Source organism: Balaenoptera physalus (assembly GCF_965194825.1).
Source record: "Balaenoptera physalus genome assembly, chromosome: 7".
Classification (NCBI taxonomy): Eukaryota; Metazoa; Chordata; class Mammalia; order Artiodactyla; family Balaenopteridae; genus Balaenoptera; species Balaenoptera physalus.
Window position 1 is genome coordinate 121,721,957 of NC_138886.1, and position 13,742 is coordinate 121,735,698.

The 13,742-nt window shown below is 47.2% G+C and overlaps 1 protein-coding gene across 6 annotated transcripts in view; it reads right to left on the bottom strand.

Moving 5' to 3' along the window:
- Positions 1-13,742, bottom strand: part of PALLD (palladin, cytoskeletal associated protein) — a 378,549-nt gene that overhangs the window by 231,139 nt on the left and 133,668 nt on the right. Inside the window, exon 1 of one of the 6 annotated variants that reach the window (XM_082468822.1) lies at positions 13,630-13,658. The exons of the other annotated variants lie outside the window; for them this stretch is intronic. Within the exon in view, the coding sequence (XP_082324948.1) occupies positions 13,630-13,643 (14 nt within the window). The 5' untranslated portion in view covers positions 13,644-13,658. Of the gene's footprint in view, positions 1-13,629; positions 13,659-13,742 lie in introns of those variants that run through there. 6 annotated transcript variants of the gene reach the window in all.

A 13,742-nucleotide genomic window follows, 5' to 3' on the forward strand; every position in this document is an offset into this window, starting at 1 on the left:
ACACACAACCACACATACACAAACACACACACAACCACACACACACATACAGCCACAACCACAACCACACAAACCACACACAACCACACATACACACACACACAACCATACACACAAACACGCAAACACACACACACAAACCACACACAAACACACATACACAAACACACACACAACCATACACACAACCACACACACACACACACACACAACCACACACACACATAACCATACACACAATCACACACACGGCCACAACCACACACACAACCACACACGGCCACAACCCCCCACACACACACCCCTGGATTCAAGGTCTGGCTCACGCCTGGAATCAAGCTCCGGGAAGAGCCTCACACACCCTGGAAACGCTGTCTGCAGTTACCTGTCTGACTCCAGCCACACAGGTGCTCCGCAGCAGCAGCTGTCCCCTTCCTCCCAACAACCTGGAGCGAATACAGATTTTTGCACATGCAGAAAACTGAGCCATTTTCCGGGACAGCCACCGGCCCTGCTCCGAGCCCGGACAACCTGCACCAGGGTGGGAGGGGCCGCGGGTGTGAGCGCGCGGGCCGACCGCACCTCGTTTTATTTGGCTGTTTGAACAACGAACAAAGTGGCAGGTTCCACTGCAGTGGGCTTTTCAGAGCAAATTACCCACAGCCGGTATTTCATCCCAACAGGCTACATTTCTAAAAAGTGTTAAAATTAATGTTACAATCAGATGCAGACTTAAACCCTTTTCTTTGAAAAATGTATAGACTTCCATGATGAGAAAGCTTTCCTTTCTGACCCCCACCTGCATTCCATTATTTAGAGCTTATATTCTGCACGCCCCGAAGCTACTGTGGTCACACAACACACAGCTTGCGAACTTCAGAGGTACTTGAAGACTTGGCATAAGACAAAACAAGACAAAAAACTCTGAAACCCTCGTGCGGCGGGGCAAGGGGCAAGCCTTTAGCGTGCGGCATTTACTAGTTACAGAAAACGGTAACAGTTACTCTGCTTGCATAGCAAATAAAAATATGTGCTTTTTGCATTTTAAAAATGTCACTACTGATAAGGCCTCCACGTGTGTGCTGTGCAGGAAAAGAACAATATACTCGAAATGTGTCTTGTGGAGGGTTCTGATTCCCAGAGCCCAATATGTGTCTGGGGACGTCCAGAGCATATGACCTCCGCCTCGACCGCCCCTCTTTGGGGCTCCTAAGAATCGCCTGGGACGAGGAAGAGTGACCAGTAGCTCACTCTGTCCTTTCAAGTCTGTGTAACTTGTGAGAAAGCCTTTCCTCACTACCTATCATTCTGGCAATTCATCAGCGTTGGGGAGATAAGAGTTTACTCTGCTCTGCACAAAGGTGCAGAGTCCGAGCTACACATGAATGCTGTTTCACACTCATGCCTTTTCTCAATTCCTTTGCTAAGAATTATCAGTCTCCCTCTGATCTTAATGTTTTGTTGGTCCAGTTTTTCCAGGTTATATGAATCTAGGCTTAAAAACACTTGCCCGTGTACTAGGTCAGATCAATTTTGAAGGATCTAAAAAAGTTCCCTGAGGTTTCTTATGGCTAAAATGATTCCCTACACCCAGAGCTGAAACAGATAGAAATGAGCTACTGAGTTCCTTGTCACGAGATCTACTGAAGGTGGAGGAACAGGTGGCAGGGGTCTTGTAGAGAGGATCCAAGAACTGGATAGATAATTGGTTGGGAGACTAGGACACCTCGGGCTCTAGCCTTTCTGTTAGCAAAGGACAGCAGCTGATGAATTAAAGTGGGACAAAATATCTAAGCCTGCTGCGTTGAATACTGAACTAATAAGAACCTGCTGTAGAAAAAAATAAATAAAATTCAAAAAAAAAAAAAAGAAAGGCGCAATCCTCTTAACTATGATGCATTGATGAGATTAGTCTAATTTAATCGAGGTAACGAACTTTCTGGGGGCTTTTTAATTAGGAAGGTTTATTAGGGATGCATTAACTGTTAAATGGAACTTATACTCAGCACACAGAATGCTACAATGTTTCCTCGTTTCTAAACAGTTTGTATCACACAATATCTTTTAACAAACGATTTCACACTTTGTACAAAAACCTGGGTCAATTTTAGAGTATTTCCTCTAAAAGAAAGGCTTTCGAAATTTAGTCATATTCCTTATTCATTTGATGTGTACTAAAGTTTCCATTTTCTTTTGCTGAGGTCCATGTTTTAGCCTTGTTTCATAGACTTTAAACATGTTTGTTAGGAAATCACATGCTCAAATTCAAATCCAACAAGGTGCCATTTAATTTTTCAAAAGTGCATTTGAGAGCTCTGAAGAGACATACAAATGTTTGTCATTTAACTAAAGAATAACTTTCATGAAATTTATTTTGCAAATGTACTTGGACGGTTTTCTGAATATCCTACACTTCCCCCCACCCCCATTTTTTATGTCATTCTTATTTTTCCAACACTCTTCTTGGAGAAGAATCACACCACCCAAAAAGGAAAGAAAAATCCCGACTTCTGCTTGGGATTCGACCACCAGCAGAGGTGTCTGTATTCTCTGCAGAAGTGTGTGAGTGTGTGTGTGTGCGTGCACGTGTGTGTGTTCACAAGCTCCATCCCCCCCTCAGCATTGCAACCCCCCAGCCTTCCAGCTTCTGTGCAGAGGTTCCCACCTGCCTCTGCCCTGTCATGTGTTGTCCATTCTCAGTGCTGAGGGAAAACAACAAAACTAAAGGAAAACCAGCCCTTTAGGGCATTGCGCAGAATCACTCATCTTTAAATTTTCACTTTTGTTCAAAAGTAACTCTCCTGAATACAATGCAAAATGTGTATTTGTGCTCAACATGCGTAATAGGCAGACACTCAACATCACGACCTCTCACTTTTTGAACTGACCCCCCTGCCACTGAGGAGTAGAAATTCCTCCCTCTCCCCGCCCTCTTCTTCCTGTAAAGCATCATTATGATTTCCAAGTGACTAAGAACTAAAGTATTTAATAGCTCTCAAATTCTGGTAGGATTAGAAAGAGGTTTTTGGCCAGTGACTAAAGAGTTAAACTTAGACATTTAAAGAAAATGTTAAATCTGTTGCCAGGTCGATCGCTGCAAAGTTAAAAGAATGAGTTTGCCCAACACTCTGGAGCCTAAAAACGAAATTGTAACTAATATGCTGAGGAGATGGAACGTTTCTCACACAGCTTTGCACGTGATTTATTGACCCCTGCACAGTAATTCTTCAGCGGTTCATAAGACCAGAATTCACAGATTTATTCCTAACTTCAGGAAAAATTGACCTCACTCTTGAACTCTATGCCTTCTTGCATCAATCTCTGAATTGTAATTAGCTAGGTTAAATCATGATCCCGAGAAGGCCTCCCCCGCACTTCCTGGGGGACAGAATCCGGTTTTCCAAAGTTGGGACTGTAACACTTCATCTTTGGAAAGCCGTTTGTAAGTACATTTATATATTTAGCAAATAACATCATCAGAATGCACACACTTCAAGTGAAGGAGGACAGAAAGGGATAGTCAGGAAGTGTTGTTATATGATGCGTGTAGGGTGTGCAGGATTCTTGGGGGGAGGTGGAGGAGGCCAGGGGCAGGAGTTTCCCGCTTGGGAGCTGTTTGAGCATCTAAAAGGAAATGATAAAAATATAAGCTAACACTCTTATGCATTGAAAATGACTGTAACTAATATGGGACGAGGAACTGGTGTAACCTTTTAAGAAGAGAATTTGGCAAACACTAGCATTTAGATACCCAGGCATCTGACCCAGTGGCTTCATTTCTGGGAAGTTAGGTTCACACGAGGGCACAGGACACATGAAACGTATGTGTACATAGATGTGTGTTTTAGCATTTTTTAAGTATTAGGAAAACACTCATCTTGCCTCAAATGTCCTTGAGAGAGGAAATGGCCGTTCGATTTTGGCATGCCACACAATGCAGACTTTAAAAATCCTGTTAGATGAAGCTGTCAAAAGTGCCTCGTCCAGCCGTGGAGCAGCTAAGCCCGTGCGCCACAACTACTGAGCCCACGTGCCACAACTACTGAAGCCTGAGCGCCTAGAGCCCATGCTCTGCAACAAGAGAAGCTGCCGCAATGAGAAGCCTGCGCACCGCAACGAAGAGTAGCCCCTGCTCACCGCAACTAGAGAAAGCCCGAGTGCAGCAACGAAGACCCAACACAGCCAAAAATAAATAAATTTATTTTTTTTTTAAAAAGTGCATTGTCCAGTAAAACCATAAGAGTAGAGAAGGGGACTAGACTTCTGGGGGGTCAGACAAGAAACTTGTAGCTTTTCGGTTATACTGAGCGGAGGGACTGAGGCTGAGCAAAGACAGAGGACTTTTCACTTTTCATTGGGGAGCTTCCTGTATGATTATTTTTTAACCAGAAGCAAATATTCCTTATACACATTAAGCTTATTAAAAATGTACAAAAAGGAACCTAAAGAAAAAAAAAACATGGCACTATTAGAATATCCAATCTATACAGCATTTTAAAAACTGAAAAGGAAATCTATACTTTTTAGGACAATGATGTCCTGTTAAAGGACCTGCATTATCATTTTGTCAACTTCTTGTGGTCTCTGACCCGTATTCTATTTGTCCCTACCTCGTAAGGTTGTTAGCAGGCTTAAACAAGGTAATGCATGTCTAACCTTTGGTATGAGGCTGGATGCACTGTACTCGAAAAAGGCTAGCCAGCTGATACAACTTCTGACAAAAGCTAAGGGAACCATCCATCATCGGGGCACAGGAGGCAAATTAAGAAAAGTCTCTGACTCTGGGTGAACACAACTGAATGCACGTCCTCTATGTCAGCTACCTACACCCGGCTTATATCCTAATGTGCTAGAAATATTTGCCTTTATTCTTTATCTGTCTGTGAAACTTCCCACTGCTAGGAGGGCCACTGCGTGCTTTCTAAAAACATGGTCCCAGTAAGAATTAAAGAGACTTGATTAAAGAAAACAAATATTAGCATATTGTCCTATACACTTAAGTAGACGGTCCTGAGACTGGATCTCGTGATGCAAAGAGATGCTAAAAAAATTCACACCAGCCAGGGGATTCTCTCCTCTTGCTTCCGAGAGTGGGTGAAAATACCAAGTGCCTCAGAAATGAGCATCTGTGGAATGTGGCACGTTAGGGTTGAATTCTGTTGTGTTTCCTTAACGACCAAGCAATAGTTTACAGGAAAATTCTTGGCTCTGCTGAGTCAATGTCCCAAGAACAGGATGCCTTTTAACCATGGAGTGATGCCTGCAGAGGTCACAGGGACCTGGGCTGGATCGTGACGGTCTAGCTGGGAGGACGCAACAGCTCACCCTGGAGCAAACACAGGCCCGGCTGTGAGGTGCCGAGGCCCTGCTCACACACAGCTTTCCTCCAGGGGGTAGCGTGGGGGCGAGGAGCTGCAAGCACACAGGCTAAATGAAGTTTCCAGACAGGGCCACGCGACTGTAGGTACGTTAGGAAGGTAGCTGTGGACTAGTGAGGTTGCTTCCAGCTACAACAGTGCAAATGGCGCTTTTCATCAAGTTTGCGTAGGAAGAGAGGTATCAGCACCTAGAAGGAGCATTTGTGAGGGGACTCTGAAAGCAGATGCTTGATGCAAAAGTATTCACGCCAAGAGATTCTCTACTGATTCTTTCTTTCTTTTTTTTTTGGCAGCGCTGTACAGCTTATGGGATCCTAGTTTCCCGACCAGGGATGGAACCCGGGCCACCACAGTGACAGGTGGTGTCCTAACCACTGGACCGCCAGGGAATTCCCCAAGACATTCTCTAGTAATTCCCCTCCTTGGACGTATTAGGACTAACTGGCAAATCTCTCACTTTCTAGGCAAACAGAATTTACACCTTGTTTCCTGAGAGCATCCTCTTCTATTAATTTATACCCATCAGGACCAAGAAGCTTTCACGTATGACTTAACAGAGAATTCGAGTCTATCTCTACAGTGCAAGGGCCCATGTTCTCCCTCTCTTCTGCCACAGGGTTCTGATTTTTCTCTCTCAAGCTGTAAAATAGCTGTTTCTAATGAATATGGACAGATCTCAAAACTGAAGCTGCTGTTACTGAATTAGGAGCATTTCTCCAGCAGCCCCTGCAAACCGCTCAGTGTTCTCCTTTGTCTGGAATGTCGGAGGCTCTGGTGGGTGAGAGAAGAAAAGTAGCTTATGGGACTGCCCAGTGAGAAGTGATTCTGGAACTCTCTGGAGCATATTAGCTCTTTATAGGAAGCAGACAAACCAGAAGAAAGGAGACAGTGCATGTCACATCACCGTTGGAAGTTGCTGCAACCCCAGAGAGCAGTCTGAGTGGATTGAAACAGGGAAGGGAAAAAGCAAAATGCAGCAGCCTTGTTCTAAGCGTAGAGTTTGGATAAATAAGGAAAATGTGCAATTCAGTTCACGGGAGGGAGTTGTTTCCCAAAGGGGTGCACAGAAGAGACTGGTTACGTCCCGCAGGCCTGCGGGGCTTTTTGGCAAGTACTTTTAGGTGCACATACGCCACCCCCCAACCTGTTCAAGAGCCCTTCTCCCTCAAGGTTTCTTATTGTTGTTGGAATCTACTGTTTCGATTTGTCTTCCTAGCAGCCTTAAACACATCTTTTTCTGTAAAATTTGAATAATTAGTCCTGCATTCTGAAGAAAAACGAATGAATAAATATATTCCACTGGAAAAAGTGATCCAGAGAGTCTCGTCTGCACTGTAGTCGACACAGTCAGCCAGACCTTTCTGAAGAACTTAACTAAGTATCCAAGGAAACATTTTAATTCTAAGCTTTACCCTTTTCCAGGACCTCTTATGGCTCTAAAAGGCTACTGCAAAAAAATGCGCAGAAGACCTAAACAGACATTTCTCCAAAGAAGACATACAGATGGCCAAGACACACGTGAAAAGATGCTCAACATTGCTAATTATTAGAGAAATGCAAATCAAAACTACAATGAGGTATCACCTCACACCAGTCAGAATGGGCATCATCAAAAAGTCTACAAACAGGGCTTCCCTGGTGGCGCAGTGGTTAAGAATCCGCCTGCCAATGCAGGGGACGTGGGTTCGAGCCCTGGTCCGGGAAGATCCCACATGCCGCGGAGCAACTAAGCCCATGCACCACAACTACTGAGCCTACGCTCTAGAGCCCGCGAGCCACAACTACTGAGCCCTCGTGCCACAACTACTGAAGCCGGCGCACCTAGAGCCCATGCTCCACAACAAGAGAAGCCACTGCAATGAGGAGCCGCGCACTGCAATGAAGAGCAGCCCCCGCTCGCCGCAACTAGAGAAAGCCTGCGTGCAGCAACGAAGACCCAACGCAGCCAAAATAAATAAATAAATAAATTTATTTTTTAAAAAAAGTCTACAAACAATAAATGCTGGAGAGGGTGTGGAGAGAAGGGAACCCTCTTGCACTGTTGGTGGGAATGTAAATTGATACAGTCACTGTGGAGAACAGTCTGGAGGTTCCTTAAAAAACTAAAAATAGAACTACCATATGACCCAGCAATCCCACTCCTGGGCATATACCCAGAGAAAACCATAATTCAGAAAGACACATGCACCCCAATGTTCACTGCAGCACTAGCTACAATAGCCAAGACATGGAACAACCTAAATGTCTATCGACAGAGGAATGGATAAAAAAAATGTGGTATATATATATATACAATGGAATACTCCTCAGCCATAAAAAAGAATGAAATAATACCATCTGCAGCAACATGGATGGACCTGGAGATGATCATACTCAGTGAAGTAAGTCAGAGAGACAAAGACAAATATCATATGAAATCACTCATATATGGAATCTAATTAAAAATGATACAAACAAACTTATTTACAAAACAGACTCACAGACTTAGAGAACGAACTTACAGTTACAAGGGTGAAAGGGTGGGGGGGAGGGATAGATGGGGAGTTTGGGAATGACATGCACACACTACTATGTTTACAATAGATAACCAACAAGGACCTCCTGTACAGCACAGGGACCTATAGTCAATACTCTGTAATAACTTAAATGGGAAAATAATTTGAAAAAGAATAGATACATGTGTATGTATAACCAAATCACTTTGCTGTACACCTGAAACAAATACAATATTGTTAATCAGCTATACTCCAATATAAAACAATTTTTTTAAATGTCGAAACAAAAAACAAACAAACAAAAAATCTGCTGGGGCTTCCCTGGTGGCGCAGTGGTTGAGAATCTGCCTGCCAATGCAGGGGACACGGGTTCGAGCCCTGGTCTGGGGGGATCCCACATGCCACGGAGCAACTGGGCCCGTGAGCCACAACTACTGAGCCTGCGCGTCTGGAGCCTGTACTCCGCAACAAGAGAGGCCACGATAGTGAGAGGCCCGCGCACCGTGATGAAGAGTGGCCCCCGCTTGCCGCAACTAGAGAAAGCCCTCGCACAGAAACGAAGACCCAACACAAGCCATAAATAAATAAACAAATAAAAATTAAAAAAAAAAAAATCTGCTGCTCAATTAACCTGTAAGATATAATTCCAGCTAAAAGGAATTTTCTCCCAGAAGGTCTGAGAAACTGTTTTGATTATGTAATCATCTTGCAAATATTCCTGGTAAGAAGATTAGAGAATTATTTCTCTCACCTCTATGTACTTTCTATATTTCAAAACATTTTTGGGCTTTAAGAATATCTCGAGAGCACACATTTCCTAAAGGGTTAGGAAGAATAATTTTTAGAATGAATGATGTTTTTCAATCACTGTTGAATTTGCACATCAAATTCATTTATTTTGTAGTATTTTCAGCAATCGGAAAAAATCACTTTGCTATATGCCTGAAACTAATACAACACTGTTAATCAACTGTACTTCAGTGTAAAATAAAAATTTTTTAAAAGGCGACTGTAGGGCTTCCCTGGTGGCACAATAGTTAAGAATCTGCCTGCCAATGCAGGGGACATGGGTTCAATCCCTGGTCCAGGAAGATCCCACATGCCGTGGAGCAACTAAGTCCGCGAGCCACAACTACTGAGCCCACGTGCCACAACTACTGAGCCCGCACGCCTAGAGCCCGTGCTCCACAACAAGAGAAGCCACCGCAATGAGAAGCCCACGCACCGCAACAAAGAGTAGCCCCTGCTCGCCGCAACTACAGAAAGCCTGCACACAGCAACAAAGACCCAACTGCAGCCAAAAATAAATAAATAAATTTATTTAAAAAAAAAAAAAAGGCTACTGCAATGTTCATTTCCTTTTATATCTGATGATCAGCGGAGCACCTCTGAGCTGGCTGAAGAAAGGAGGGTCCTCAAGAAATAAGTGACACCACACATTCTTGAGTGGTGGGCTTTCCAGTTTTTTCTTTCCCACACTATTTTTGCTATGTAAATTGAGAAGCAGACTATCTTTTCATAATATTTTATGCGTAAGTATTCTTTTATGTGCTCTTAACCTAAATACCTTCATTTTTTTTTTTTAGTAGTTTTGAGGAATGAGACCCTATCATGTTTACACCACTATGTGCAGAAGTTATCTGTATTTTTACAATAAATTGTACTGTTACCAGAAAAGTATAAATACACGTTACATGTCACGGAGTGCTATATTCTCGAATGATGAGACTCACGCACACATTATCCTCACCTCCTGAGACTTTGTAATGTAAGCCTCATGGCTAAGACACTATTGATTTTGTGGCTGTTTCTAGAATCACTGCTTGGAACTCTGGACATTAATCTTATGCCACTGATATCAAGGGGAAAGCAGAGGCCTTCAGCACCATGGTGGCAGAGGGCCAGGTCTGGATTCATCCTTGGAAGGCCGTGTCCACCATTTCACAAGGGATGCCTGGACCCCCCTCTAAGTAGATCTCGTCATGGGGTCAGGATGGTTCTGGAGAGAGGAATGTTCCAGGGGTGGGTGGTAAAGGTCTGTGTAGGGGCCGATGGGCCGCTGTCTCTGTCACGCTCGTCGAGGCCCGGGCACCACACCTGCTGAGTCCTGCGCGGAGGTGGACAGCGGTGGCCCCCCTGGCACCAAAGGGCTCACGGTCAGGGCTCTGGCTCAGGCCCACCCCCCAGCTCTCTGCAGGGAGCCCCGGGCTACGCAGGCCTGGCGTCTGGCCTGGGACCCCGGCCTCCCCATCCTCTGTCGTCTACGTGGACGAGCCAGGAAGAGGGCATGGATGGCCGGGGTCTGCTGAGGTGAAGCCACATGCCCCGTCCCTGGAGCGCAGCCCAGACCCCCCCCGTCCCCTGGTGATGGACTTGCCTGTCCCGTGTCCTCTTAGGACAGCAAGTAACACCCGGTGCTCGGTGTCCTTGTGGGGTCACCTCCTAGTTCATAATTCCTTGTCTTTGCTTAGCGCCATTTTCCTCCCCCAAGAGCTGACTGTCAGGGTTTCCCAAGTGTTCCCCCGCCTGGGCGGGGCGGGGGACGGCGCTAACAGGCCCGTGGTCAGCACCCGCCCTCCCGGCCCGGGGAGCTGCCCCGTCCACACCGAGAGAATCTGCTTCTCGGCTTCTCTGCATAGCTCACCACGACCTGCTCTTTTACAGGCTTCCAAGAGGCCACAAAGATAACAGATGATGACGATTAGTGATAATAACGGCCCCTCACACTTCAGGAGCGCTCACCCTGCCAGGTGTTCTCTAAGTGTTTATCCCACGTAACTCACGAGGCTCTCCCGAACACCAGGAGAGAAGGACGACCGTCAGGCCCATTTTAAAGAAGAGGAAACTGAGGCCCAGGGGTTTGGTTTCGCACCCCCGTCACACAGGGAGTGGCTGAGCGGGGATTTCACCCCCATCGGTTTGCTGAAAGGGATCAAACACTTGACCACTGGTCCACACTGCCCCTCCCCCGTGAGCCACGCTGTGGACGGTACAGCTCAGGACACAGACTCCATATTGTGTCTGTACGTTAAGCTCAACTTACTGATGCAGAGACCAGGGCGGGGGCTGAGAGGAGGGACGCAGAGGACAGTGAAAGGGCAGGGCTGACCGTGAGTCCGGGGCTGTGCTGTCCCCTCGCTCCCTCTCTGCAGGGACAGCCAGAGGCGGGTGCGACTGCTCCCACTTCACGGCGCAGGGCACCTCGGGGCCCCGAGGCTCGGGAATCTGAGTAGTGATGTTTGGTGGGACAGTCCCCAGGAGAGCGGAAATCTGTCCACTTCGAGTGCATATGCTACTTTCCTGAATCTGCGGGTGACACTCCTCATCGAGTGGAAGGAAATACTACCTCTGAGACAAAGGTGAGCTCTGGAGGAGACGAAGGGTGACCATAAGCGAGGGCGTCCAGCACCAGAGGCACATCAGGGCTCGCGCTGCTGCGTCCCGTCCTGCACCAGCAACGGCTTTTCTCTAGCCCTTCTCATGCACCACGGCCAAACAGAGGACAAGTCACCCCCATGGCCACAGAGGCCGTGCTGGGTGATGGGAGCAGACAGGAGGCGACGCACCAGGAAAGCAGGGACCCCAGAGCCTACTTGATTTGTTCGTGGAGAGGATTCGAGGACGCCCCTGTCTAAACACCAGCACAGACTCAGCGCTCCACCAAGGCTTAAAGGACGCCGACATCCAAAGAGCTCCTGGCTGCCACCTGAAGCAAATGGCAGTCATCACGTAACCACTGCCCTCTCTGGAGGCTCCCAGTGCTTTTGAAAGCAGAATGGCCTCAGACAGTGGGTTCTGGGTCAGGCGAGAACCCCGGCTCTGTCCTTCCCTCCAGGAACTCAGGCAAGTTCTGAGCTTTGGTCCCTCATGTGCAAACTGGGGATAACAACAGTACCTCTGTCACGGGAGTATTAGACTGAGGGAGAAAACACACGTACAGAGGCTGCCAATCAGACCTTAGTGAAGGCTGCGGTCACGAAGGTGAAGATCTTCAGGAGAAACTCCAATGGAAACTCTGCTTCCCCTCCCCGTCTCCATGAGATCACCCCACCTGCACACGGGCCTTCCCCTGAGCTGCCACTCTGCTCCCTCCGACTCCTAACCAGTCTGCTTTCTTAAACGTGCTCATTCGTGGAGGGAAACTTTGCTTTTACAGCAGATAGAGTTTCAAAGTGCCCTGGCAGGGCGCGCCGGGTGCCTTGATGCCTGGCTCAGGAGATCCCCACGTTGTAATAATAACCAGCACGTGTGCACCGGAAACCGGACCCGGCCTGCTGTGCACACGCCTTAGGATACACAGAGCAACGGCTTGAACAGGAATGCTCTGGCCAGTGTGCCACGATCACCGCTAACACCACAAACGCTAGTTTCTGGGCTGCAAGTTCCTGGTAGCTTATCAAAACCAAAAGAAAGAAAGAAAGAAAAAAAAAACCCAAATTGTTTCCTGTGCATTATCCTCAAGTCAGACAATCTGGGTATGAACTCTACCCAGAAAGCAATACTTTCCCTGTGGTTAGCAAACCAGACTGCGTTTCCTTTTTAGTTTAATTTGACCTAATTAAGGATAGGACGGCGAACTCTGCCATAATGCTCTGAGATCCTTTAACAAGTAATCTTCTGTAGCTAGCCAAGTCATAGCATAAAAGGGAACTGCTTATTTCAGCAAAACTTCAGCTTTCACATACGGATAATATTCCAAGGCTCTAAGGCAGGGCTCCACCAAGTTCCAAACACCCCTCTCCCTGCAGCCCCCAAATACTTTGCTGTCTCCTCAACGAGCTCTCACATCTGCTCATGATAAGGCAACATACACACCTGACAATCACTCAGGAGGCTTATGTTTGGAAATTTCCCTTCTGGGTGTCACAAGATAGCCGGGACCAAAGTGCGGGGTATGGGGGGAGGGGGAATGGTGTCTTCTCATTGCACCCTTGATTGTCAAAGCATCTTATTATTTCCTGTGTCACTATCACAATCTGGATGTTTCTTAAGAAGCACCGGAAGAGTCAGCCTGTTGTGGAGGAACAGGAGTACGAAAGGGACAGCGTGTGGAACACGCCGCCCCCCAAGCCTGGGAGGCCACTGGGTCCCACAGAAACGGTCAGCCAAGCTATGAATCTGCTTTGACCCCAGAAACTCTTTTCTTCAAGGCTGCACTTCCTCAGTTAAACAAGCATAAAAGGGGCTTCCCTGGTGGCGCAGTGGTTAAGAATCCACCTGCCAATGCGGGGGACACGGGTTCGAGCCCTGGTCCGGGAAGATCCCACATGCTGCAGAGCAACTAAACCCGTGCGCCCCAACTACTGAGCCTGCACTCTAGAGCCCACGGGCCACAACTACTGAGCCCGTGCACCACAACTACTGAGCCTGTGCTCTAGAGCCTGCGAACCACAACTACTGAGCCTGCGAGCCACAAGTGCTGAGTCTGTGCTCTAGAGCCCGTGCTCCGCAACAAGAGAAGCCGCCGCAGTGAGAAGCCCGTGCACCGCAACGAAGAGTAGCCCCCGCTCACCGCAACTACAGGAAGACCACATGCAGCGACGAAGACCCAACGCAGCCAAAAATAAAATAAATTTATTAAAAAACCATGCATACAATAATTTAGGCAGGAATCTCGCAGACTTGGTGAACCCGCAAGCCTTCAGTGACTCATAGGTGGCAGGGCCAGCACTTGTAATCCAGTGAGCAGAGAATCTCCAAGGGCCCTGAGATGGGGAAACGGGCCCCAGCTGTAACCGCCTGGACGTGCTTCTTACCCGTGAAGGGCCATAGACGCACGTCACGGAAAGGAGCCAGCGCAGTGCCTGGCGTGCTGTGGGTGCCTGACGGATGCCAGCCGCACTGCCTGGTCACCCGCTGGTCCACTGGA